This window comes from Vanessa tameamea, chromosome Z (assembly GCF_037043105.1).
Source record: "Vanessa tameamea isolate UH-Manoa-2023 chromosome Z, ilVanTame1 primary haplotype, whole genome shotgun sequence".
Taxonomy (NCBI): domain Eukaryota; kingdom Metazoa; phylum Arthropoda; class Insecta; order Lepidoptera; family Nymphalidae; genus Vanessa; species Vanessa tameamea.
This window is the reverse complement of record NC_087341.1, coordinates 4278696-4306574: the sequence shown is the minus strand read 5'-3', so window position 1 is coordinate 4306574 and position 27879 is coordinate 4278696. Positions and strand designations below refer to the sequence as shown.

Sequence of the window (27879 nt, the reverse complement as noted above, 5' to 3'; positions counted from 1 at the left end):
ACGTTCTATTTCCCCAGCTAATATTTTGGTAGACTGGACACGTATAAAATCAATATAGACACAAATAAATCCGTATCTTAATACTGAATACCAAAGCCAAATGTGACAAATAAATTAAATAAATTTAAAAAAAATCGTTACTGAGTCTAATACAGACGGTACATTAAATGTGTACATTAAATGTAATTAGAATAAAATTAAGCAAATTTTACGTCAAGGCTTTGATATATGTTAAATAGCAAAAGTTCAATGACGTTAATTCTTTATTCTCGATAATTATTACCAGAAAATTTTTTTTAAAATATACATATGTCATTAAGGTTAACATATATTTTTTTGATGTCATTTTAATCGTTACAAAAACATTAAAAACATTAGAAGTAATAGAAATAAATATGTATGCAAATTACCTCTGTAGTTTCCTTATTTTTTTTTTCTAAACTGTATATCATAGCATTTTACTAAGGAGGTAGGTAGCCTTCGGATTTTTTTGCAGACTTGAAATATTTTTAACATTTTTTTATATAATCGTAGCGATTCTCATTGTAGCCTAATAAAGCAGTGCGGGACGAGACGTTGACCCATGACTTTCCATAACAGGAAAAAGCCATCATTTGACAGCAAATTGACGCGATGTCATTAGTTGAGAGCTTGATTTATCTCTGATATTCACTATGGATTTACGAAAAAATGGCGTTTTGAACCTCGCCTAAACTATTATCGGAATTTTGGAAGTAAAATTAAAGTGGATATAAGTAGTTAATTGTAATAGTGTTGTATTATAAATACAGATATATTAATCATAAACTCTTAGTAGTGCACTATATTGCTGACTTATTAGCAAATCGAATGGAATACGTAAATCTAAGGTTTGTTTTTCTTTTTTCCTACTTCCATTAGAATAGGGTGTGGATATTTGTATTTTATATGAATTAGTTACGTAACATTTTACACTACAAATCAATTAAAGCAATTACCCTTACAATGATGGCCACAATTAATATAATTATTATTAAAGTGTTTATGACGAGAACGTAATTTTTTTTTCTGTATTAAGCAATTATTCATCTAACATTTTGAAATATTATAAATAAAAATAACAATGATAATACAAAGTCCATACGTGTATATAAATAGCTTCCGTGTTATTGTTTTCGAATTTTTGTATTCTGTAAAAAATAAATATATATTAGTAATTATATTTTTATTAATTATAAAAGTATGTATTTAAAAAATATGTATCTAAATATGACTCTTTTATAGCATTACCAACGTGGCGATCTTACTCTCGAATTATATGAAAAGTTAGTGTTAGAAGTGAGCGTGACAACAACGACCCATCACCCGACTCTTTGATCGGGAAGACTACGACTGTGAAAGTCGTAGTCGTAAACGCTAGGCAATCCGAATACCATTAAGCGGGTATTATTTATTTGAAATTCGATCTGTTGTATAAGAACTAAAAAGTCATGGTAGATTTGATTTGTACATAGATTTGTATGTAATTTTTTTTAATAAAGGTGATTTATCGATGATGTCTTATTAACTAATCCTGGAGGGAAGTTGTCAATTTTTTAAGACTCAATTAGAATGTATTATTATTATATGTATATTACAGACGAATATCAATAGTCACTTTGTCTATTAAACATTAGAGAAAAGAATAATTATATTTTTATTCTCGTAACATAAACATTGACAGATACTCGTCATGGCGGGAAAATTGATTCTCGAATATGTATTTCTAACTGCATATCGAGTAAAACATGATTTAAAATTCTTATTAAATTATATCAGAAAACCGAATAAACAATAAAGAGTATAATTAACTCTCTATTCTCCTGGTGTCATAAGCGATTAGACGGAAATTCAACATGACCGAAGTATAATAATATAAGTTCAAAATCTTTCTTTAACGGGAAATTTGAATAATAATTTATAATCTATGTATGCTAATGAATATTATATTTTTTCATTTTCTAAATAAAACAAACCGAATAATTTTTTTTTTGGAATTTCTAATAATCATAGCTACGAGTTTACAATACTTTTCTTAAAAAAGTATGTAATTCACGAAACTTAGACATAATATAATCACAAGTAATAATTTAGATGTCAGAATCAAGTCTTCCAAAAAAAGACGAAAACTTGCTATGTTGTTCGGCAGCATTACGCAAAACGAATTCTTTTGCTAAGACTAACAGTGTTGCTATCTTTTTTTAAACCCAGGCCTAAGAAAGAGAAAGCTTTTTTTCTACGTTGTATTTTGTGGTACACTAGCGTGAATACATTCTAAAAATAATTAATTTTAAAATTAAAATGTAGAAAAAAATCAAGTAGAGTTGCTTAAAGTAAATATATACAAAAAAAATATAATTAAATGCATTATTTCTTAGAAGAAAGAAACCTTTCCATCGAAGGTGATACATTTTTTGTCTTCGTTTAAATATTTTACGATTTTTTTTAGGTAACACAAGTTTTAGTCAGCGCTCTGCGGACTACGCTCTACTAGCTTATAACATTTATTATACGTTACGTTACCGATTCTATTCTGATCCACAGGGCCACTACCGTATGGCTTTTTGGGTTTTAGCCCAGGGCTCCGTGGATTCAAGGGGCACCAGCTAAGTCAAGTCAAGTCATAATCAAAAATAGACGATAATGCGAAAGAATCCATCATTCTATTAAATTAAGCAGATCAATTAATCAAACCCATTCAATTAATTTTATTCAAGTCTACGTTTAGTTCTGGTATGTCTTAAGTGGGGCCCCTATGTAGTATAAGCCCAGGGCCCCCTAAACACACGGTCCGGCCCTGCCGATCCAACATCGACTATTCCTCACCAAAAATAAACAGCTTAATCGTAACATAGGGCCAAATCTACTTATTTACATATGTTAGGATACGATTCCGATTTTATTTCGATCCAACTTCGACCGAACGACAACTGGATCGTTGCGTTAGTTGAATAGGAAAAAAGCTGAACGGCAACGATAACATTTCGATTCTATTGCGAGTAAGCGACAATTTGTTAAAATAATTGGCGCCCTGATTTAAGAGGACAAACAAGCGCATGGCCCCGTTTCCGATGAAACTACTTCATAGTGAAAGGTAACCAAAATATCGCCAAATCATTCGACGGTTTTTTTATTATTATTTTGAGTAGTCTGTGCTATTAGTGTGCCCTTCATTTATTATGAAATAAACTTGTAACGGCTATGTTATATTTGTTCTACACATATGATATTTAATTTACACGTGAAAACATACTCAGTAAAAAATGCTTCTAAACCAACATACAAACATACGAGTGATAAAGAGTACCTTTATTTATATAACACAGCTCAGTGATACATATATATATATTTTGTTCTTTTTATTTACACCTATGTAATATTCAAATAACTATTTAAGCCGCATTTTTAACGTTTATATAATCGGCATTTATATATACAATATATGCAAACATGAGCCAATTTAAATTATAATAAACAAATTAACTATAATGTCTATAAAACAATTTTGTGTATAGTATTATCAAGTGTTCAATTCTGTGATTGTGTTTGTTGTTTTCTAATAATGAAAGTTGATTGAAATTTCATTATTTCATGCGCACGAATAAAGATTGATTTGGTAAAGAATAAAAACGAAATCAATAGAAAACATAAATCATTTCAGTCACCTCGAACTATTTTAAAACATGTGTCGTGGGATCCGTAGAAGCGAGTGTCACATGTATTACCATAGAACGAATGTAAACCAGTTGAAACTGGTATGCATCTAGAAATGTATTACACCGTAATTGAGTTTTTGTACCATTTTTAGCATGAACTCGCATCCACTCACTTTTAACTTAAAGTTGATGCCACTTCACTAAAGTTTAAAACGTGTCTTATGGGCAGCCAAACGACATAATATAATTTTACTTCCATAAATTAAAGCACTGATATTTTTCGTTTCAATATTTTTAAAAAATAATTGTAATGTAAGACTATTAATTAAAACACATACACGTTTTTTTTAATTTAATCGTTTCTATGTATCATAAAAACATGATTAATATGTATTTTAAACGAATGCATAACTTCTATAATAATATTACACATGCGGATGTAACTATGTCCGTCTGTCTGTCTGTTGCTCTATCACGGCCAAACTTTTCTTTCACTGAACCGAATGTTATGAATTTGGCTTGAAGTAAGTTTGAACTGTTTATGCTTAATACTTAACGACCATCCCCTTAAACGTAATCGAAGCCGCGGGCGACAACTACTTTAGTATAAATAGTAATCACTCAGAAACTAATTTCTGGAAGTAAATTTTGAGCTAGATGTAAGGAGGTGGTGTAGTTGTACTACTAGTACTTAACACATGTAGAAGAAAAAGCCGTTTTATTGCCACAATAAACGCAAAGGCGTATTAATTAGTAAAATATATTTTTTACCTATATTTTATATCATCTAATGTCATTAAGGATGAGAATGTTCGCCATGATCGGAGACGGTCAGAAGGACATCGATAAATGCATAGATGTTTTAGTAGTCGATATAGAAGTGGACCGAAGTACGCTGTTTTACCACTTTTAAATGAAAACTTTCTTTTAAACAAGCCCCTGGATATGTACAAAAGTGGTTGTTCTACGATGATAAATTTTAAATAGTTTAGGTACTCTTTTTACAATGTACTGATCCGATCTTACTTTATAAGTTAAAGCTTTTTAAAATATTGTATTTTTGCTCACGATATTTTTATATTTTTTAAAGATGAATGAATAATGCTTTTTATAAAGACGTATTTGTAGTTGTTTCAAATGGGGTCAAAACAAATCATTAAATTTAAAAATCCAAAAGAACAAAACGTGTTTACCGTTCTTAATATCTATAAATAACAATTGCTGTTTATTATTTTTAGGAAACCATTTAGTTTCAAAACTTCAAGTCCTTATTTATATAATCAAGAAAAAAACATGCGTAGTAAATAAAATTTAAACAAAAAAAAACCCGACATAGATAGCAAGCACTATGGGATCTTTTTTATCAGTTCCACAAAAAAAATGTATTTTGGTTTGTTTCAAAGTATTGTAATATATCTTACGGTAGATTACTTTGGGATAGTAATTAGTACCTACATAACAAAACCTATTTCACCCAAAAATTGAAAGTCTACAGTCTTGGATGAAGAAGGAATATTAACAGTTTTCTTACACTATATTTACAAAAATATTACGTACATATTCACGATAGTGAAGTTAAAGTAATAGTTAGTTAGTATCCCACTGCTTAGCTAAGGCCTCCTCTCCCTCTTGAGGAGTAGTAGTAGGTTTGGAACTTGTTAAACCACGCTTCTCCAATACGGTTTGGTGGATACACGTGTAGGTATTTCATTAAAATTAGACACATGTAAGTTTCCTCGCGATGTTTTCGTTCACCATGAAATAGATTATACCTAAACAAAAATTAAGCAAATGAACATTTAACAAACACCGGTAAAGATAAACGCAATCTAACCACTGGGCCATCTCGGGTCAATTATATTATTTGATTGTATCCGACATCATCACAATCATTGCTCAAACGTGAGAAGTAAATATAAACTTAAATATCAATATAACTATCGTCTATATAATATCTCTCACAAACTTTATACTTACAAAATAGGTAACTAAAGCTCATGTTTTATAGATATCATAAATACATACAAGTTATATTATACATTTAAGTAAAATATAAGGTATAGGCCAGACAATATAATATAGATAATAAAAATATATATATTTAATTATATATTGTGTTGATGATGTAATTTTAGTTTTGAAAAAGTATAATATAGTAATTCTTGTCAGTTCTTCTCTAGAATACAATCTAAATTTAAATCCAGAGATCTTTCTAGGTTTAATTATGTGCTATAAAAATGTTTCCTGTAAATATTTTTTTGACATTCACAGCACAAAATTTCTTGTATTTATTTAATAATTATTTCAATTTTCTAATCATTTAATCAATAGGTTTATCACAATTATGTACTTACTTGCTTGCGTTGTTAGTAATTTTTCCCTATGAGACGGAGTGAGTTTGAAATTGCATTACTGTAATCTATCCTTAATAGCCTCTGTGCAAGATTTTTGTAATAACTTCGTACGCAATATTCTGAATGTACAAGCTCAGAGACTAATAACATTAAAGTATTCAATTAATTAAATTATATACATCTCACCACGTGACATTGCAATATTATATTATGTTTGTATTTTTCGCTCGAACATCACAGAATAAAACTTGGACCCAAATTTGATTTTGATTTTCGTAAATAAGTTATTAAATCGAAATTATCATTCTCATTATCTAAATGAAATTACATATTACGAATTGTTTCAGAAATGGCAACCAATTTATCGATAAAGGATTTCTACAGAGGGAAAAATATTCTAGTAACAGGCGGCACTGGTTTTATGGGTAAAGTTCTTTTGGAAAAACTTCTATACAGTATACCGGATATAGGAAATATTAACGTACTAATGAGACCTAAAAAGGAAAAGTCCATCCAACAAAGATACGAAGACATGCAACGCTTGCCGGTAAGCAATTAAACGTAATAATCTAAATTCAAAGGTTGGATTTAGATTAAATTCAAATTAAAAAAAACTACTTCAGTTCTAAAAGACAATCATTCTTTCTTTAAATCCTTCATACGAATTCTAAAACAGAATATTTGAAATACTTTTATATATAACGTTACAGTTATTCGATCGTCTGAGAAACGAGAAACCATCAGCTTTAAAAAAAATAAAGCCTCTTCAAGGAGATGTCTTGTTTGATAATTTCGGATTATCGGAAAGAGAATTGGAAAATTTATCAGATGAGATATCTGTGGTCTTCCATTTTGCTGCTACCTTAAGGCTGGAAGCGCCGCTCAAAGATAACGTGGACATGAATACATGTGGGACACAGAGAGCGCTCAATGTAGCGAAGAATTTCAAAAATTTGTTAGTTTTTGTTCATTTATCAACAGCGTTCTGCTATCCCGACTACGCCGTTTTGGAAGAAAAGGTATGTTTTTGCTTAAATTTATCCGTAACAAATAATAGATACGACCGTTTTATAGTCAACAAAAGTTGAAACATGGTAATTTTGTATTTAATATTTTTTGTTGCTTTAATTAAATGTGCTAGTTTGCCATTACTGGCACGAGAGACATCAACATTTAAGTTCCCATTGGCAACGAAACATTAACCATATGAGCATAGAGGGTAGTGGTGACACTTACTATTAAGTAGTACTATTCGCCTGTTTTATATTGAAATATGTACTTAAATACTAATTCCTTTTTTTGTGACAACAAGTCTGTCACTAGAAACAACAGTGCAAAAGAAATACGTAGATATAATGCTCAATACATTACGTCCCTCGGATCAGACCTGGTTGTTCCTAATTTAATAAAATTATTTAATATTTAATTATTGAAACCGGTTATTATTAATAATAAGCTAAAAATATTTTAGATGCACGCCCCCCCAGTGAAGCCATCGGAAATCATGCATTTAATCGAATGGTTGGACGATAAGCAAGTTAATCTTCTCACTCCTTCTCTACTCGGTCCTCATCCCAACTGCTACACTTATTCAAAAAGATTAGCTGAAAGTGTAATAGAAGACGCATTTAATAATCTTCCTACTGTTATAGTACGGCCTAGTATAGGTAAGTTTATAAAAAAAAAAGTTATAGTCATAGTCATAAATAAAAGTTAAAAAAAAAAATTATAATAAATAAAAATACGAATTGATAATGGGAAAATTTACAAATATCTTAAACGGTAGTTTACAAATATTTGATCCCATTTTTAGTACATTTTACATATATTTCTTTACAGTTTGTCCCTCGCTTAATGAACCCGTACCAGGTTGGGTTGACAGTCTAAACGGTCCAGTGGGGCTCATGCTTGGAGCGGGTAAAGGTGTCATTCGCAGCATGCTATGCGATGGAACTCTGATAGCACAAGTAGTTCCTGTAGACACGGCTATCAACGCAGTCATTGCCATAGGGATGATTGAAGGATCGAAGACAAAAAAGTGAATAGTTCTATAATATAATAATGAGCAACTTCTCTTATCTGTATACTATATCATCACTTTATGTCTTTACAAAGTTATATATTTTAAACCAACACGTTTCAGGCCCGAAATGATTCCAATATACAACGTAAATGTTGGCCACCAGAAACCGACGACTTGGGGTGAAGTTCTCCAAGTAGGGAAAGATTACGCTCGTAAAAACCCACTTGCTTTGCCACTTTGGTATCCCAATGGTGATATAACGACCAATCGTGTACTACATGAATACAGAAGGATTTTCTATCACATAATACCTGCGTATTTCATCGATTTTATTTTCATTTTGCTGGGACAAAAGCGTTTGTAAGAACAATTTATATAATTATTATGTAAACACCTCTACTAGGCAAACTCCCCTCCTCTTGAGGGATTTTTTTATGTATAATCCAAAGAACTTTTAATTTTCTTTCACTATGAACTACTACTTTCATCTCATACTTTCAAGTCTGAGATGAATAATTATGAGCACCATGTCTAATTGAATACGTCATATAATATCAAAAAGATTCGGATCGACGATATTGACAAAATAAAAGAAGATAATTATTTTATATATATTATAAAAAAGCGATCCAATGCAATTTGCATTAGGGATATAACATCTTACTCTATAGTCTACAAGTTTATCAATTAAAAATAACTATTTTATTTTTATTATTAAATAATTGTTATTTTATAATCATTTTAAATTTTCAGTATGATACGAGTTCAGAACCGAATTAATCAAGGTCTCGATGTATTACAATATTTTACAATGAGACCTTGGAATTTCCCATGTCCTAACTACGATAGTATTCAAACAAAACTCAACGACGAAGATAAGGTTACATTCAATACAGATCTAACTAACTCTGATCGTGATAAATACTTGAGGTTATGTGTGGAGGGAGGTCGAATTTACTGTCTGAAAGAAGATCCTAGTAAAATTCACATAAACAGAAGATACCATAACTTGTAAGTATAAATATATTTTTTTAGAAATTATTTAAAATATATAACGTGACCAAAGCTGTTCGCAAGCACGTCATTAACACTTTCTAACCAAGAATGCTCGAAGCATTGACGGTTTTGGAGAAGGGCTCTAACGCGATATAGCACGACCCTCTTCACGGAGAACAATACGTGCACAAATTTTGGTAAGAGAGGACAGGTCGTGGTCCGCGAAATATAACGAGAACTCTCTCTGCGAGCAAATATGTTTAACGATGATCAACAGGAAATAATAAATTATTCAAAGTTTACGTAATTAAAGATTTCAGTATAGTTAATTGAGTGAACTAACCAATAATTTTCTAAATTATCAACAAATATCATTCAAATTTCAAATACTGAATAATTCAACAATTTTCTTATTGTCTGGAGTTTTTTTTTTTTTTTACTTTTTAACTTTTGTATTTCCCTTTAACAGTTTATACGTCTTGGATTGGATAGTGAAGATTTTCTTTTGGTTGATGATTTTATCCTTCCTGGCATGGTGGTTCAATCCAATAAAAACTGCCTTTAGCTACGGAGGCTCCTTTGTGAAATTTCTGCCGATACTAGGACGAGTTGTGTTCGATGAAGACATTTGAATATTTTATTTTCATGTAATGACTATCAGTCAAGGGTGTCAGGAAATAATTTTAAATAATCTAAATATAATGTATAAGAATATTTACTTGGATTATATACAAAGTTTGTAAGGCATAAGGATTTTGTCTTGTATCAAAACGGTGACAGAACTTTTTATAAAAAATCGATACAGTAATGGTTCACGACAGTAATATTGATATAAAGACGAAACTCCGCAAGTTTTGAAAATGGAAACTGAATTTAGATTATTAGATTATTACGGGTGAAATGGTGCTTAAATTATTATTAAAAATATTTACGTATATAAAACTATATTTTTAAATAATAAATATGCTTGAGATACGAAATGACCAAAAATTTTATAAATGTTATTTATAATCATTAATTTTACAATGTATCTATTGTATGGAAAGGGAAACCAAAATATACATCAAAAACATCTGTCAAATAACGTTATTTTACGAAAGAAAGTATTAGGAAAAAGACTACACATATACAGCCAAATATGTAGTGGTTATGTACTCTGTGCAAAAATATTTATTATTCTGCCGTCTTTAACATTATATTGTAATTAATTTTCACATTACTTTCTTCCATAATTTTTTTCTCATTGTATTGCATAGCAAAATAATTTAAATCAATATTATTTTTTTATAAAAATCTACCTCAAAACAGATAGGCATTCGCAAATTTGCATACAATGTTAGCTTTACCAAATAATACATGTCTACTTGTTTTTTTAATTATCTGATATTTTATATTTTTAAGTTTGTATTCTTATAACTTTTTTATTTATGAGGATGGGTGCATGTTGTTAAATTTATAAATAATTTAAACATTTATTTAGACTTTTATTTCATTAAATACAACAAACGTTTCATTTTAACAAAAATCTGTATATCAACAGACAATGAATAAATATAGAAAAAATCCATTTGCAATATAAATTATTGCAAATGAAAATACAATAAAAAAGAAAACATTTCATATACTCTTCTTACAGTTTCACAAGCATCATGTAATCGCACAATTCAATAAATATATAATCTCTACAATTAGAATGCAATTGTCTCGCTAGCGTGTTACATATATAAGGCTTTTAAAAATTGTAAACATGATAATATATTTTTATTTCGCATAAAATAGTTGATCTACTAATAAAATAGCAAAATACTATACACTATAAAATATGTTTTGATAAAAATAATAACTATGGTATCATCTATAACAGAATAATATTTGATTAATATATTTTCACTAATATTTGCATTAGAGTTGAATGTATTTATATTTTACTGAGTAGCATTCACAATATCAACAAATTCAGGTTTAAGACTGGCTCCGCCAACAAGGAAGCCATCAATGTCTGGGCAAGCGCCTAACTCTTTAGCATTGACTGCAGTTACTGAGCCACCATACTGTATGCGAACAGTTTCAGCAATGTCAGGAGAGGCGTTAGAAGACAGCCAGTTACGAAGAGACGCATGAACATCTTGGGCCTAAAACAAATATTATATTATCCCACATTACTTTTTGAATTTCTAATAATAATAAAAGACATAAATAATTCATATTAATGCATATTTAGCACAGCATTATTCTATAAGTACATAACTATATTGATTTATCTTGGTATGCTAAAATGATTAACACCTCAAATGGGTTCATTAGAACTCAAAAGTTTTGCTTAATCCTTAGTATTAACATTACAAAATAAACTTCTCCTACAAATTTATGTTTTTTATTAAATCAAAATAGTAAAGACATCTAAGACTGCACCACTACATAATTAACTTTCACAGAAGTTGTGAAGGAGAATCATCAACTTTTAATTCATTGTACAATATGAGTAAGATGAAAGTAATGTTATAGTTACCTGTTGTGGTGTAGCAGTTTTGCCAGTGCCGATTGCCCATACGGGTTCATAAGCCAAAACAACATTTGCCCAATTATTACCAATGGCTGGCAGCAGAGCTTTAGTCTGTCTGAAAACTACTTCTTCAGTTTTACCGGCCTCCCTTTCTTCTAGAGTTTCACCTATGCATGCAATTACTTTCAATCCTGATTCAAGAGCATGAGCCACCTGAAATAATATATTGTAACTTTATAAATATTCTGCTTCATTTATTCACATAATTATAAAACAACAAATAATGGATAAACTTTTCTATGCATCCTTTTTATCATAAAACAAAATTATATTGCAGTAGATATATAAATGTTTATAATTCTAAAATCTTGAAAAAGTCCTACCTTCTCTGCTACCAGATCATCTTTCTCCCCAAAGATAGTTCTCCTTTCTGAGTGACCTAGGATTACCCAATCAGCACCAACATCTTTAATCATAGCTGGAGAGATTTCGCCTAAAAATTTACAATAATTACATCATTCCATAATGTTTTTATCTAATCTGTAAGACTAATAAAAATAAATGAATAGTACCTGTGAAAGCACCTTTGGGTGCTTTCCAACAGTTTTGAGCTGCAACTCCAATAGTGTTAGGAACAATGCTTTTAACATAAGCCAGATAAATTGCAGGCACACCAATAACAACCTGAAAAATGAAATATTAGTAAAAAAAAATATTATGAGAAGTTGAGGGTAGCTTTAATATCTATTTCATTTGGTTACAATTTACTGTTGGTCATTCCATTACAATTTAAAATAATAAAATTTAAGTGATTAGATTTTTTTTTCTAGACTACCCACTTTATGTTGAAATTCCTTGATAAATCATCAAATTATCACAACCTACGGAATAATCGGTGGAATGATTTACATATTATGCAATTTGCTCTTAGGTTTAGAAACACCATTTATTGTAACATGTACACTCTCCATACCTTTTAAAATATTTTAAATAGTTTATAATAATTAAGTCTTTAATTTGAAGGTAATATTTAAATACTATTATTTTATATTTCAGACACATGTATATACATTATTATTAATTATATAGATCATTTAAGATTATTATTCTTTATTATACAATATCCATACTTATACTTTGTCTCATTAAGATACACCTACCTCAGCATTGGGGTCAAGAGGACCTTTCTTCAAATTGTTAACTATTTCATTTATTTGATTTTTATCTCCGTTCATCTTCCAGTTACCACCAACAACGAATTTACGGCCCATGGTGATTTCACAAACTGTAAGAATAGGGTCTTGTTATATCGATTGATTTATACAATATAAGTAGATAATAACATAAGATACTAGCTAATAAATTATGGAAAGCATATTTAAGTACAGTTACATGAAAAAATACTCACAGTTCTATTTAAAAAATGAAATATAAAGCTGCTAGGTGCAACCGGCTCGACTATCAGAAACAGATGACCTGATAGGGTGAACTATATTTCGGACAAAGATTGTTTTCGTTGCTAATTAAAATGACAGTGCCGGTAAAGATGACAAACCATTGGCTATTTAGGTAAACCTAAGCCAACAGTTTCATTTCAACCAATCAACTGTGAGTTTACTTTGAAGAAACTTTAATGCGAACGAATAAAACAAACTTATATCGAATGACCTTTCTGACATTGAGAAAGGAAATGTAATAAGGTTGCCAAATCAAAAAATATTAAATCCTTGATGACACACCTCAAAAAGTCAAACTATATATTAAATACTTATACCTGCAAAAGTTCTATAATATATTATATTAATAGAAAAAATAACTTTTATTGAACAAATCAACAACAACAAATAATAATCTTTATATCATATGATTTGAGTTAATGCGTTTAGATATATAAAAACCTATAATTGAAAAATAAAACTAAATATTCCTATTTTTCAAATATTTTATAAATATTTCCAATATTATACGCTTTTAGATTTAAGTTAAAATTAAATATCAAAAATTTAACATTATCTGTTACTCTCAAAGACATTCTGGTTCTGTAAACATGTATTTATGTAATCTGTAATTGATAACGATTTTTTGGCGTTTGTTAAAAAGTTATAAAGTATAAACATAATAACGATTAACGAATTTTGAATTGTTTTTTTTTTTAATTCACTTTATTATAATTTAGTTCATTAACTGGTAAGGGAAAAACTTTTAGAAAAACAAAATAATAAATCTTAAACAGTAAGTATTTCTTTTGTTATTTTTTCATAATTTAGATATAAACAATTATGTATTCAAATGAATTAATCATTCTTTCAGATGTCGATTGATGATTCTCTATTGAACCTCAATACAACAGAACAAAACAAAAATATAGATAAATCAGCTGTAGGAAATCGTAAAAAAAATCTCACTGACTATTTCGTAACAAGGTAAACCGATGTGAATTTCGGAAATTTTCATCTTATATAAAATTTCCATAAATTTTCTAAATTTAGCTTCAGGACTTTGTCATCTATTTAGAAATCTATTGATATCATAAATTAATTTAGTGGTTTAATCAAGAACAAATAATTGGTATAAAATTAAATAATTAACATATTAAATTATAGTGCTGGTTTTTTTAATACTAATTTGAAATGTCTATATATCATTGCATGTTTATTAAATTTTCTAAAATATTTCAGAACTAATGATACAAAAAAGAAAATGGTTTCCAAGTTAATCCAAGTAAGCTTAGGAGTATGTATGTCAGATGATGATTTCAGTGTGGATTTACCATCAGAGAAGTACTGGAATTTAGTTGCTGAAAAGAAACGGTATAATATATTTATTTTTTTTCCAAATTCCATATAAGATTATGGACCTTATTATAAAAATAAATTAATTTCCTTTATAGGATAGATTTAAAAGATGCTCTAGATGAAAATGAGAGATTACATAAAATTAAACAGTCCTTATTGGAAAAAAACCTCCATTACAAACAAATGCTGGAAGAAGCTAACAGTTTTATCGATGTGTTTAAAGTAAGTATTTGTAGTACACACACTTTTTATTGTTGTTGTCACCAGTTTAATAACAGGCACATAACATTATATATCTCATGGTGCTGATCAAAGTTACTTTCATAATAATAGTACTTACTTTTATTGTGAAATTTTATATAGTGTGGTAATAATGTTAAATTATTATATAATTATTTGTATCATATTGCCATAATTTTATTCATACATAATTACTTATATCAAATAAACAATTAAAAGTAAAAATTTTGGACCTACTGCAGAAGTATTACAAATTATATATAGCAGTCTTATACATGTCCTATAAAAAAAAGCATTTATTTTGATTTCATTATTAACAATATTTTAAACAATTCTTATGTTCTGAGTTTTTAATCTGAACAATTTTTCTCTTAACATTTTTGCCTGAATATGCTTTCAGAATAAGTACTGTTTTTCTTAATTTAACTTAAGAAAAAAGGTAAAATTATAACAACTTATAGTATTATACATATTTATTCCATATACTCTATAAAATTTGACACAATTAAAACAATGGGGTGCAGCTAGTAATTTAATAGAATATGTTAATAAATATATTTTTTTTTGCAGGAAGTTGTGCGGGACACAGCTGATGACACCGGTATTGATGTAGCTGATTTTAATGAATCAATTGAATAAGGAAGACTGATAATGTAAAAGTTTTTGTTACAAGTCATGCTTACCATCCTGGTGGCCCACTTGTTCTGTGTCTGTTTCCCAAAGATGAATGGTATAGTTTTGATATAGCTAAACAAATCTATTATTTGTAATTTCTAATTGATACTTAATAACATTCAGAGTTATAAAACTAGCAAAAAAGTTGCCTGTGTGAAGGAATATTGTTTGTTCAGGCTGAGTAGTTAGGAACTGTGAAAATATTCTATTAAATATAGTGCCATTGTTGATGAGAATCAAATTTATCATGTAATCATATCAATATGTTTGACTAGGTAACATATAAACTAAACAGTTCACTTTAATTTCAGGAATGATTTTGAAAATTGATATGTTTTTTTAATCAAGTCTATATTTAAGAAATAACAATAATATTTTATGTGTTAATATAATTTGTAATTTTATAATATCACAATTTTTTCTAAGGATACAATTCTTTTATTGTAATACTTCAATGATTTCTTGTATATCAAATTTATCTGATTATGCTTTTCATTTGTTATCTGTTTTTAAATTGTAATAAATGGAATAATAATTATATTTGAAATAAATACATAACATTGATAAAAACAAGTGCTCTTTTTTCGTCCCGTTTTATATAACATACGATATATATTTTCAGTCAAAAAAAAAATATTAATATTATGCATATTTTATAAATTACATGCATTTCAAGTCTATGACCTTATTTTCATTGTCATATTGTCACACATTCATTCGCAATATTTTGCTTCGATTTTTCGCCACCTATGTGACTGTGCTTACTTTACTTACAAAATAATTAAGTTAACGTTCGCATATTCTAAGTGACTTCATACTTTCGATTGGTTTTTAATTTGGCTATTTAACAAACAAGTACAATGTTAATTTATCCTGGACAAGAAAAAATCAGACAACCTTATCGCGATATATACCTTTTACCTACCTTAACATTTAAATTTGATATAAAATACTTTTTATCCATTAATCAGGAGGATAATACTGGAATCTTGTATTATAATTATGTATCTGACACCTGTGCTGTTAATCAAAGCTCTAAATATGTTAGTATTATAATTTTTCCCATTATATTTTCTCGATAATTTAAATGATAATTAAAATTTGTTTATCAAATTGTTTTATTTTTGGTTTTTACAATTTGTCATACTTGTTGGGCCCAAATAGTATTTATTGTATAGTATACAATTTGCTATCTGGCGATATTTTTATCACTCTTATCTTAAAAGTTTTAAGTTAAAGCTCTAATATTTACCGGCTTCTATAACTTTAAAAAGAGATGTGTTCAGTACTTTTACAGAAGTTAAACTTTTATTATTTTTTTATTATAATTAAAACAAACAACAAAGCTATTTTAAACTAAAAACTGGTATTTTTTAGATTAGTAGTGCGATCAATCTCATGATAAAGTTTCGTATTCGTATACAAGGTTTTGTAAATATGTATAGCGTCAATGACACTTGACAGAACGTAGTCGACGCCGACTGGCTGACACATCATCTAACGTCAATCCAATAATTACAAAAAAATTGCGGTTTCGGCTGTAAGATTTATCATAATAAGTCTTCCACTAATATATTATATATTATAGTTTTAGATGTTCTTTAAATGTAGAATTAGGTGTAACAGATATATTATTTACATTCTATGTGTTTAACAAAAGTTAATAAACTCGAGAATTAAGTAAACTTAAAACATGTGGCGCCAACAGTTTTGGAAGGTGTGTATTTTCTTTTTATAATAATTGTGAAAGATTATAGTAAAGACATTAGTTGAGATATTTTTTACTTTTAATGTTTACTCAAGATTGGTTTTAAAAAATTAAAGTCCTCGAGAAGGCAAGCATGTACCGGCTCTTTGTTTTCTTACAGAAATTCATAGTGTTCTCTTGTTCCAGGTATTAATCCTATGTTTTCTGTGTGTGCATTTATCATCACAAGTTAAAAAACAGAAAACATCAGTTATATCAGATATTGATGATATAAAAGAATTTAAAAAGTTGCTAAGAACCAAAACAAATGTGTTGGTTCTGTTTATAAACAATAATAAAGCATCTCAGCCAGTTTTAGAAGTATTTAAAGAAGCTGCTGACAATATGAAAGGTCAAGCTACGTTGGTAATGATGGACTGTAGTGGAAGGTATTTTAATTGTTGTATACCGGCTTAAAAATATTTTTACTATCAAACTGTATATTTACAGTATAATCATAGATTTATTTTATTCTAGTGAAGGTAAAAAGTTATGTAAAAAGTTGAAGGTGTCTACTGAAAAGCCATACAGACTCAAGCATTATAAAGATGGTGATTATCACAAGGACTATAACCGAGGCATGAGTGTTAGTGCCATGGTTAATTTCCTTAGGGATCCAACAGGAGATTTGCCTTGGGAGGAAGATCCAGAGGCAGCAGATATAGTTCATTTAGCTGATGGAGAGGTAAAAATTCTTTTGGACTTATGATGAAACTTTCACATTTATTATATATTTTAAAAAATAGTCTACAATCCTGATGTACACTACACTAGTACTTAAAGAACAATATTAATTGAAATTTTATTAGATTTTTAAAAATAAAATATTTGTTACCTACTATACAGTATATATATATATTGGTTACAGTGGCAAATCTTAACAGAATTTAGCCTAGTATTTACATATGTACAAACATAAGTGCACTTACAGTTTCTTTATGGACAAAATCCAAAAACTTATCATTTATTCGATTCGAGTTTGAACCTAGTGCCTCAGGATCTGAACCTTTATAAGCCTAGCAATACAAATTATAATCATTTAGAATAACCCCAAGAATGTAGACGATTGTAGAACATATAAAGGCTATTTTAAAAATTCCAATTCCATAAAATGCAGTGTTTTGAACATTTTCTATTCGTTAATTAAAAAATAATAAAAAAAATAAAAAATAATAGGCGAGTCAAATTTTATTATTCATGGTATATTATCTTCGATCTTGAGTATAATTTTTAAATCATAAATCATTTACTGTGTTATCAAACAATGCATTGAAAATTGATTTGTTTTAGATTAAATATAGTATTACCAATTTTCTACTCTATTTTATTGCAATAACATTCATAATATAAGATTCGATACATTTATTCAATGAACACTGAATGAACATCAAAGTTCATTATCACTTATTTTGTTCAAGACACATGATTAAATGAATAGATAAAAGATTTTTTTTATGTTTATGTAGATTACTTTATTAATAATTGTTAAAGATAACTGTATTAAAATCTAATAATGTCAAAATACATACACACACAAATGTAGGTTACACACACATTTTTATACTTATTTTTACTACCTTTGTATGGATTTGCTTTGCCAATAGACACTGAATGCATACAATAAATTCCACATCTTAGATGTGGGAATATCAATGGGAATGAAATTGAATGTAATCACAACAAAATTCAACTGATATATGACAATACAAAATATTGATGTATATTGGAATAACAAGTATTATGTTTGTTTTACCCATCATGATTTGTTAACATATGACATATCCTTTTTGCAGACACAAACTAGATTATGTAATTATGATATTGTTAAACTCATTATAATTTGAACTCTTACAGGCATTGATCAAATTTTTGAAGAAAGGAATTGCAACATATAAAAAATCGATGATAATGTTTTACGCACCCTGGTGCGGCTATTGTAAGTCCATGAAACCAGATTATGTAGCTGCTGCAGGTGATTTGAAGGTAAAGAGATTTATGAATTTCTGGAGACTTAAAAAAGAAATATCAGATGCAAATGGCTATAGACACGGCCTGAATATGACATATAAATGTTATAGTTATAGTTTATATAACAGTGTTATGTGTATGATATGACATTGGAATTGAAAGACTTCTTCATTTCTACTACTTCTCTCAATAGAATGTCGCTAATCTCATTTGAATAATGTGCATTTGAGCCCATCAAGCACCTCTGAGCTTTTCATTAAGAGCTTAATGTTGAAAATCTTTTTATGTGATGAGTTATGTGTATTTGTTTCTTATTTTAAATTAATCTTTTTTGCACATATTATTATAACTTGTATGAAATACACATTTGATGAAATTTTAGGGTGAAGCATATTTAGCAGCTATTGATGTTTCAAAGCCAGGGAATTCAAAAATTAGACAGTTATATAACATAACTGGATTTCCAACTCTTTTGTACTTTGAGTAAGTATCATTAGAATCCTTCATTTTCTAAATAAGTATGTGTATTTTTTGGACATATCTAGATAAGGTGATGGGCCTTCTGATAATTACCAGAACAGACAACTTCATATATTATCAATGTCAATATGGATTCATTCGCTATTCCTGTATAATTAAAGTTATATTTAATGTCAAGTGAAACACTCTGTCCAGCTTGTTATCTCGAAAAAATGTACACACAAATATATTTTTAGAAGGTTGGTCATCTTTAAAAATTTAATTTCTAACCATCAACATGTAACATCTTTATCACAATGTTTATAATAGTTCACCTGTGGAATATTGGCACTATCCATGTACTATCCTATAAACACTAATAATACAGTGTAATTTGTGATAAAATAACAAACAATCTTTGATTAAGATTTTTTTTCATACAGAAAAGGACAGCTCCGGTTCCCCTACCAAGGGGACAACAAACATCAAGCTATAGTGGACTTCATGAGAGATCCCACAGCACAGCAACAGAAGAAGAAAGAAGTTGCCGATGAAAGCTGGTCAAAGGATACTGATGTGGAACATTTAACTGGTGAGTTGTGATATAAATATCTCTTATTTATTCTACTAATATTGTTAAAAGGTCAATTTCTGTGTCCGAATTAATTATCTAATCACAAATATAAAATTAGGTAACATTACACAATTATATTGAATAAGAGATACTTTTTTAATTATTTTTTAATAAAACCATAAATAATAAATTTTATTTACATTGAAAACTAATAAGGGCTGGTACAAACAATAGAAAAGCAAGCAAGCCTTTTTTATATTTACATTTCTTTGTAAAGAACAAAAACTTAAATTTTAAACAAAAGTTTTGTTTAGTTTTCATGATAGGTACTCCATACCAAACCAAACAACAATCGTTTGGTAAGGAGAGCAAAGTTACTTTTAAAGTAATTGGAAAATTTCGTAAACAATTTATATGTCATTAAAGGGTTTCTGCCCTTCAAGTACAATTTACTTGAACAAAGCAATACTTTATTGAACAAATAAATAAGAAAATGAAATCTTATTTCTTGAATATCACATTATTGTCGAATTAAATAGATAATTACAAATAACTTTCACTTGTTTTATGATATTTAATTTATTTATTGTGATATTGAGTTTTATTATAATAGGTAGGTCGTTAACAAGTACCCAATTACACAGGGTTAGTTACTCTTTTGTGGGGCAATGTATACGTTTTTACAACAGGATCCCAGAAAACGTTCAAAAATATTCAATTGTAAAATTAAAAATAATCGTTAAAGAGCGTTTGTATGCTAAAGGATATAACAATATTAATGATTTCTTAGTTGATTGCACACCTTGGGAATGATACGATCGCCTCGAGGCTGTTTCAAATAAAGAAAATATATTTTTTGTATGAAATCAATAGTTGTAAAAAAATTACAATTACATTTAAAACAAAAATCCCGCTGAGTTTCTTTCGCCGGTTCTTCTCAGGTTTATTAATTTCCGAACCGGTGGTGGATTTTTGACTGTCAATAAACAAGTGTAACGCTTCTATACTGATAAAGATTTTTGACCTTTTTTGAAATATATGTTAATTGGTTTATATATTACATAGTAACACTTATGTTGTTTTAGCAAAATTATATTTTTTAAATAGTATGGCGTATTTATTCATTTTAATCAAAATTATACATTGATAAACTGAACAAACCCATTAATGTAAACGAATATGGAAAAGTTATTCAATCAGTAATACATATATAACACCAAATAAAAATACTTTATTTAAATATTATTTTGTAAGATATATTTTTTTTAAACCATTATTTTACTAGGAAATTTAAATGTACATTAATTACGATTCAAGTGTGAGGAACCGGCAAGAAATTCAGTAGTTACTCTTTTTTTTAACAATGTAATGAAAACTTATATAATAATATAATTAATTTTATTTTAATGATTTTAGTTGCTTTTAAAATGAAACTTTTTGTTTGATACTCTTGATTTAAGAGTATTTATGCATTAAAATCTTATGTCATTTGAGACAGCTAAATTATTGTTCTCAATTCTTTTAGAGTTTACTTTTCTTACGATTTGATGAGTGATTTCCATGTAATGTTTGGATAATCATGCTATTTTCTCGTGTACGGAAAATATTAAATGGTTAATATGAAATTCTCATTACATAAACTAGTTTTAAATTACGCATTAAGATAAAATTAATAATATTATGATTTAGGTCAGTCATCTGTTAATATTTAAAATTGCCCTTAAAACTGAAGCATTTATTATATTAAGAATACAATTTTTAAACAGACTTGTTAAGTTTAATTACGTTTATTTTTATTTTATTTTCGGGAAACAAACAGTAAAATAGAATACTGTTCAAAAACAATTAAATAACACATAAATAAACCAATCAAGTTTCCAACAACACATTTTTTTTAAAGAAATAAAGGAATTTCTAATATTCCTATTTACCCTTCCTTTTAAGCTTATCACTTGTATTAGGAGTGGGGACGACAATAGCCCATAGACAATATATAATAATAGGGGTCAGGATCAAACCTGCGACTTTTTCCAATGCTAGGCGGCCCGTAAACCATTGCGCTATTGACGCTTAATCTGATATAATATTATTATATCTTTATTTATTCTCACTCATGTATAATACATTTTTAAATATAAAATACAAAATATATTTAAAAATATAAAATACAGAGGTCAACCAGTGGCGGGAACAGGGTCCAAGCCACCGGTGGTCAGGCCCCAGAGAGAGGAACTTCCTCACAATACGCGCCGTGCCGAGGAGTACTGCCTTCTGCATCAGGCTCTTGACCCAGCTGCCTAACGAGAGCCTCTTAAGGTGTTGGTCGAGGCTCTTGGTCATTAGGCCATTCGCTGAAACGACTATCGGCACAATAACTGCTGTATCCACATCCCACATGTCGACAACCTCGTGAGCTAAGTCAAGATATTTTATTCGCTTATCCTTCTCAGCCTTCACGAGATTCTCGTCATGAGGGATAGTGCCGTCAACAATTATCAAGCACGGTGTCACTTAGCCTGTTGTGACGCAGAATGACCCGCACCTGATCCCACAGTCGTTGAGCCGAAAATTTGATAACTGGTTCAAGCGCCTGAAACAGATAGAGCATCCTAACACGGTACGCCGTGAGCTTAGTTCCCCCTCTGTAGCCCCATAGTATGCGCGCATGACATTTTTATCAATGGGTTGTGTCCATCGCATGCGCTGCACACCACCACCGGAAGCGGGGACCCCGTTCGAGGCCGGTTGGCCTCTGGCTCCCAAGCTCGTCGGTGGCCGGCGTCTCCCCGCTCGACGTACAGGTGTTGGCGACGTCGGCGGGGAGAAGTACTCGTCGCTCGAGCTCGACGCAATTGCAGACACCAGACTACTTCCTTGTGCGGGGGTCCTGTGCCTGCGAGGCGGAGTTGAGCGGCGGGTTGTCTGGCTCTTGTCAACATGTTCTTGGATTTTATACATTATTTATTTTGTTTTGACACTGTCACTTTAATTTTCAGTAGAGTCGACATTATTGTTGATATTAAATTATTATTAAATCTAATATAAATAAGCAGAGATTAATCTTTTTTTTTCTTTTAGCTCAAACGTTCGATAGTGTGCTGTCGAAAGCCGAGCACGCTTTGGTAGTATTCTACGCTCCATGGTGTGGGCACTGCAAACGAATTAAACCTGAGTTTGAAAATGCTGCAACTAGAATTAAAAATGAGAATGTAAGTAAGCTATGATTAAGGTGAGATTCAGGTGACGCAGTTCCTCGCAAAGCAGGTCTGACTAGAAGTTTAAACGTTTGAACAAGTAAAAATATGACACAAGCTGCAGAACGGCAGCTCGATGTTGATCACCTTGGGTCATAATATGCTGTATTAGCATTATTTGTATAATGTCCAAATAAATTGAATAAAGCAATTGAACGATTGTGATAATGATATCAAAAGTGTAGAATTATATACAAACCTTTATTATAAATAGTTATCATTTTTAAATAGTATTAAAATATATTTATTTTCTCAATTACAGATGAACGGGCTGCTTGCCGCAGTAGACGCGACGAAACAACCTGAATTAGCTTCCAGATTTGGTGTTAAGGGCTACCCAACTTTGAAATATTTTAACCGAGGTGAATTCAAATATGACGCTGGTCATGCAAGACAAGAACAACAGATTATTGACTTTATTAAGGTAAGCTTTAAATGCCACGTGCTTATAACTGTAACTAAATGTATTTTGTTTGAATATCTTATCAGATAGAGGAGGAACACTATAATTTTGTCTCGGAACCGATGAAATGTACTTCTATTTTTATTTTGATATATTTTTTAATTCATCAATAAGAGTATTGATTTTATCAATTACGATTTAAAAAGTATCGTCTGAGTGACAGACTTTTTAAAATTTATTTGAAATATTATTTATGTTATTGTTTAAATAACATTTCTTTATATGAGTGGTTTTTTTAGAAAAGACATGATGTCTTGGTTTTACTAAGAAGTAAAACGCATGCAAACAAATTGAATCACATATAGTCAGTATCGTTCTTTATAGAACAGACAAACAACAGACGGCTACACACATCGATGTATGGTATATTTTCAGTTTACATTCCTTTGCCTTTCCTGTTTAGAAATTAATAGTTAATTTACCATTTTATGAGTTATCCAGTAGTAAATATAAGTAATCGTACCTGTTTTATTTCTAATGAAGATAAAGAAACAAGTCAGCAATATATATATAATTTTTTTTTAAATCCGATTTAGTGCATGTTCACGTGGCTGACATACATAGATCAATATTAAAATGTCATTGAGAGACAGAAGTCACCAGGTACCATACTCCAAAAGTAATACATTATACAACTTTTATCTTTCGCCGATAGACGACTGTAAATAATGAGTAAAAGATAAAAAAAAAAGTTAAAAATTAATATAAAAAATCCAATGTAAAGTGCCAGAATGATAATGTGAAAGGATCTTAAGTTAACTGCGCTGTCAATTTAAAATTACTTCTTCTTTTAAAGAAGTTATTTTGATTAAGTTAGATTTATTTCTCATGTGCATGCAAATCATGCTGCATCCGTAATATAGAAATGATAATAAATGTTGTTCGCTAAGAAATATTCCGCAAATGTTGCCATCTTAAAAAGGGATTATATTTGCATCCTCGCCGGCAGTGCCTGGTTTTATACTTTTCATATTGATAGAGTAAAGGCGTTAGGTCGATTCAACTGTCGGAATCTGGTGATTGCCCTATTTATGATCTTGTTGTGCGATGATTACGGGATATATCTTTTACAAACTGTAGAGTGTTGGCTGCTCCAGAACTAAAGTTCAATGTTTGCAATTAATTTTAATATTCTAAGGGACGCGTAGGACTTTAAGTAGGCCCCCGTTTTCGAATAGAATCATTAAATTGCGCCTCCTTTGACGCTTTAGCGCTCCGAAAGCACTTCGGACGGCTCTGGCGACGTGGCGTGACCGTTTCTGCGAGGAACGGTACGCGTAAACGTATGAGCGAATCCAATTTCATGATCTTGGTTTCGACATAAGCCAATAATGATCAGTCACAGTTGTTGAAAAATAATTCACTTCTTAAATCCCTAATTAGTATAAAATTCTTCGTCGGGATCTTCTTACTTTTACCAATATATTATTTTAATCAACAGTCACCGCAAGAGCCACCACCGCCGCCACCTCCAGAGACTCCTTGGTCGGAAGAAGAGTCTTCCGTTCGTCATCTCGACTCGGCGAGCTTCCGCAACGTTCTTCGGAAGATCAAACATGCCGTCGTCATGTTTTATGCGCCTTGTAAGTGCATTCATACATAAGTATTAACGCTATAAAGTTATATAAATATAGCCGCGAATTTAGAATTAGCCAAGATATGTTTTTGACACAATTCTTTGAAATTAAAAAACTACTAAAACTCACTCAACTCCAACGGAGACAGGATCAAAGAATTTCTGTAAGAACAGAATAACAGAAATTTAACTTTCTTAATACTAAAGCTAGTATTCCAGTAGAGAGAATTATTTGCAAATAATGGTCACATATTGTTTCGAAATAAGTTAAATTGCGAGACAATAAATAGTATGGTTTTGTTTAAAATATAATATAAATTATATTTTCAGGGTGCGGTCATTGCAAAATCACGAAACCGGAGTTCGTTAAAGCTGCGGAAAAGTTCGCAGATGAATTAATTGTGGCATTCGCTGCTGTTGACTGCACTCAGCATAAGGATATATGCTCCAACTATGACGTCAAAGGATACCCAACTATTAAATACTTTAGCCATTTTGATAAATCGGTCCAGGATTATAGTGGCGGAAGGAAGGTAAGATATCCCTGATTGTTACTTATCGTCATTGGTCTAGTGGCTTGCTTATGGGGCGCCGTATCCAGAGGTCTTATTGGTTCCGTTAAATAACTATTGAGTTTTTTCGTCAGTCTTCTTAGTAACGTCCCAGCATATTATCCATACACTTTTATCATAAACTAAACTAGAGATACATATTTTCCAGGAAGCAGATTTCGTATCGTTCATCCACAGCCAAATGGACAAACATCAGACATCGCAGAAAGTAAAGAGTAATCAGGATGCCGGGTTTGGAGTCAACGTGGTGCTGGCTGATGACGGCAATTTCCACGATGTTATATCCTCGTCTAAACCCACCTTCGTCATGTTTTATGCTACATGTAAGTTACCATTACCGTTTTTTTTTTTTTTTATTATTATAGTAGAGGTGGCAAACGAGCAGGAGGCTCACCTGATGGAAAGTGACTACCACCGCCCATGGACATCTGCAACACCGGGGGGCTTGCAGGTGCGTTGCCGGCCTTTCAGGAAAGAGTACGCTCTTTTCTTGAAGGTTCCTAAGTCGTATCGGTTCGGAAAAACCGCCGGCGAAAGCTGGTTCCACAGAGTGGTTGCGCGAGGCAGAAAGTGTCTAAAATAAATATGGTTTCGTCTGAACTATGTTATTTCGAATAAAAATCCTGCCATCGTCTCTCGACAGACGAAACAATTAGATTTAATTGATGATGTCATGTGTAATATATATTCTCGATTCACCTTTCCAGGGTGTGGACATTGTTCAACAGTGAAACCAGCATACAGTCGTCTCGCAACGACATTGCAGAAGGAAAATAATCCGGTCAAAGTAATAGCAGTTGATGCAGCGGAAAATCCGAAAGCAGCAGATTTCGCCGGCGTACAAACTTTACCAACGTTCAAAATATACGCATCGGGTAAACACTTAGCCGATTACGAGGGGGATAGGTCTACGGAGGACATGCTTAAATTTTGCAAATCACACGCTAAGGTAAAAGATGAATTGTGATAGATATGTCCGGTAGTATGTCGACGTATTAAAAGTGACGTCATGTCGATGACGAGGTCGCAAACTATATTGTCATTCAGCATTTAATAATATATAATTTATGTTCTTAGTATATTTTTTTTTTGTGCAAGATTATTTTTAATATTTATACACTGCGTCTTTGTACGTGAAGATTTACGTAACCATCACTTTTTATAAGGGGTTTACTGCCTGCGCTCGAAGACGTTGCAGACACGGCATGTATAACCCGATAAGTTAATTAAACGCTTTTATTGATTAGCTAATATATATTCTATAGTATAAATGAAATATACCCGAAGTGAATACTTGTTAGGTTACCTAAAGAGTTCATAGGTGACATATTCCATAGTTAAATTTCCGTTTTACGTAAATATCTTGTTTATTTGTATATTGTGTTATGAAAATTTATAATTTATATGTTTACTAATGTTAGTTTTAAATTCACAATTAGTCAATTTAATTACTATATTTTAGTTAAATTAAATAAATAATTTACAATAGATGGTTCTACTGTTATGCTAAAATAATATTTTATATGGCAATACGAAATATAGCGTGTACTGTTTTCTTGTGATTTTTCTTTTATAGAAGAAAATTATCATTTACGAATACGACGCTATATTTTGGTACTAAATATTAGTGGTAGTTTATGCAAAATATAGATAAACATATCCAATGTATTTCTAGGTAAAATACTTCAAGTAATTTAATTATCATTTTATATATGGATTTAGCAAATGATATAAGACCCGATAGCAGAATTTCCATTATCAATTATAAGACATGCTTAACATGCTCTAGCGTGTTCGCGTAGCGATACTAAATAAATATTTTGTTTTCGTATCATCACTAAAGCTAATTCATTCAATAATAAAATATTTGTATTGCATATCCATTGATTTGCGCCTAAAACTGATTCGCGTATATTCTACTTGTGTTATTTGCCAAATTTGCAAAAAAGTAATTAATTACGATATTAATCAATGAGGTTCACGTTGTCGTTTCGTACGATTAAAGC

At 30.2% G+C, this 27879-nt stretch overlaps 4 protein-coding genes across 4 annotated transcripts in view; 3 read left to right on the top strand and 1 right to left on the bottom strand.

Moving 5' to 3' along the window:
• Positions 1 to 9896, top strand: part of LOC113404247 (putative fatty acyl-CoA reductase CG5065) — a 30137-nt gene extending 20241 nt beyond the window's left edge. The window contains exons 2-8 of the mRNA XM_026645107.2: positions 6376 to 6575; positions 6739 to 7047; positions 7500 to 7695; positions 7868 to 8066; positions 8172 to 8411; positions 8805 to 9062; positions 9517 to 9896. Coding sequence (XP_026500892.2) covers positions 6378 to 6575; positions 6739 to 7047; positions 7500 to 7695; positions 7868 to 8066; positions 8172 to 8411; positions 8805 to 9062; positions 9517 to 9679 — 1563 coding nt within the window. The 5' untranslated portion in view covers positions 6376 to 6377 and the 3' untranslated portion in view covers positions 9680 to 9896. The remainder of the gene's footprint in view (positions 1 to 6375; positions 6576 to 6738; positions 7048 to 7499; positions 7696 to 7867; positions 8067 to 8171; positions 8412 to 8804; positions 9063 to 9516) is intronic.
• Positions 9897 to 10762: 866 nt separating this feature from the next.
• Positions 10763 to 13223, bottom strand: Tpi (Triose phosphate isomerase). The gene is made up of 6 exons (XM_026645108.2): positions 12959 to 13223; positions 12711 to 12835; positions 12123 to 12234; positions 11934 to 12043; positions 11557 to 11763; positions 10763 to 11179 (listed from the first exon to the last, which is right to left on the bottom strand). Exons 2-6 carry the CDS (start codon positions 12819 to 12821, stop codon positions 10973 to 10975), a joined length of 747 nt encoding a protein of 248 aa, XP_026500893.1. The 5' UTR covers positions 12822 to 12835; positions 12959 to 13223; the 3' UTR covers positions 10763 to 10972.
• A 402-nt stretch (positions 13224 to 13625) lies between these two features.
• LOC113404206 (uncharacterized) lies at positions 13626 to 15831 on the top strand. The gene is made up of 5 exons (XM_064220348.1): positions 13626 to 13782; positions 13861 to 13973; positions 14229 to 14360; positions 14441 to 14567; positions 15156 to 15831. The coding sequence occupies exons 2-5, from the start codon at positions 13861 to 13863 to the stop codon at positions 15222 to 15224; spliced, it is 441 nt and encodes a 146-aa protein (XP_064076418.1). The 5' UTR covers positions 13626 to 13782; the 3' UTR covers positions 15225 to 15831.
• Positions 15832 to 16707: 876 nt separating this feature from the next.
• LOC113404198 (protein disulfide-isomerase A5) lies at positions 16708 to 27247 on the top strand. The gene is made up of 12 exons (XM_026645027.2): positions 16708 to 16977; positions 17155 to 17396; positions 17485 to 17692; positions 18862 to 18990; positions 19358 to 19458; positions 19878 to 20026; positions 23087 to 23217; positions 23525 to 23686; positions 25167 to 25308; positions 25632 to 25834; positions 26022 to 26196; positions 26581 to 27247. Exons 1-12 carry the CDS (start codon positions 16954 to 16956, stop codon positions 26838 to 26840), a joined length of 1926 nt encoding a protein of 641 aa, XP_026500812.2. The 5' UTR covers positions 16708 to 16953; the 3' UTR covers positions 26841 to 27247.
• Positions 27248 to 27879: the final 632 nt, after the last annotated feature.

Excerpts from the sequence above, each read along its gene's own strand:
- Tpi (XM_026645108.2), bottom strand. The coding sequence starts at position 12,821 with ATGGGCCGTAAATTCGTTGTTGGTGGTAACTGGAAGATGAACGGAGAT. Across the intron at positions 12,235-12,710 it reads CTCTTGACCCCAATGCTGAG|GTTGTTATTGGTGTGCCTGC; the intron begins GTAGGTGTATCT and ends TTCATTTTTCAG. Across the intron at positions 11,180-11,556 it reads AAACTGCTACACCACAACAG|GCCCAAGATGTTCATGCGTC; the intron begins GTAACTATAACA and ends TATTTGTTTTAG.
- LOC113404206 (XM_064220348.1), top strand. The coding sequence starts at position 13,861 with ATGTCGATTGATGATTCTCTATTGAACCTCAATACAACAGAACAAAAC. Across the intron at positions 13,974-14,228 it reads ACTGACTATTTCGTAACAAG|AACTAATGATACAAAAAAGA; the intron begins GTAAACCGATGT and ends AAAATATTTCAG. Across the intron at positions 14,361-14,440 it reads TTAGTTGCTGAAAAGAAACG|GATAGATTTAAAAGATGCTC; the intron begins GTATAATATATT and ends TTTCCTTTATAG.
- LOC113404198 (XM_026645027.2), top strand. The coding sequence starts at position 16,954 with ATGTGGCGCCAACAGTTTTGGAAG. Across the intron at positions 16,978-17,154 it reads GGCGCCAACAGTTTTGGAAG|GTATTAATCCTATGTTTTCT; the intron begins GTGTGTATTTTC and ends CTCTTGTTCCAG. Across the intron at positions 20,027-23,086 it reads TGATGTGGAACATTTAACTG|CTCAAACGTTCGATAGTGTG; the intron begins GTGAGTTGTGAT and ends TTTTTCTTTTAG.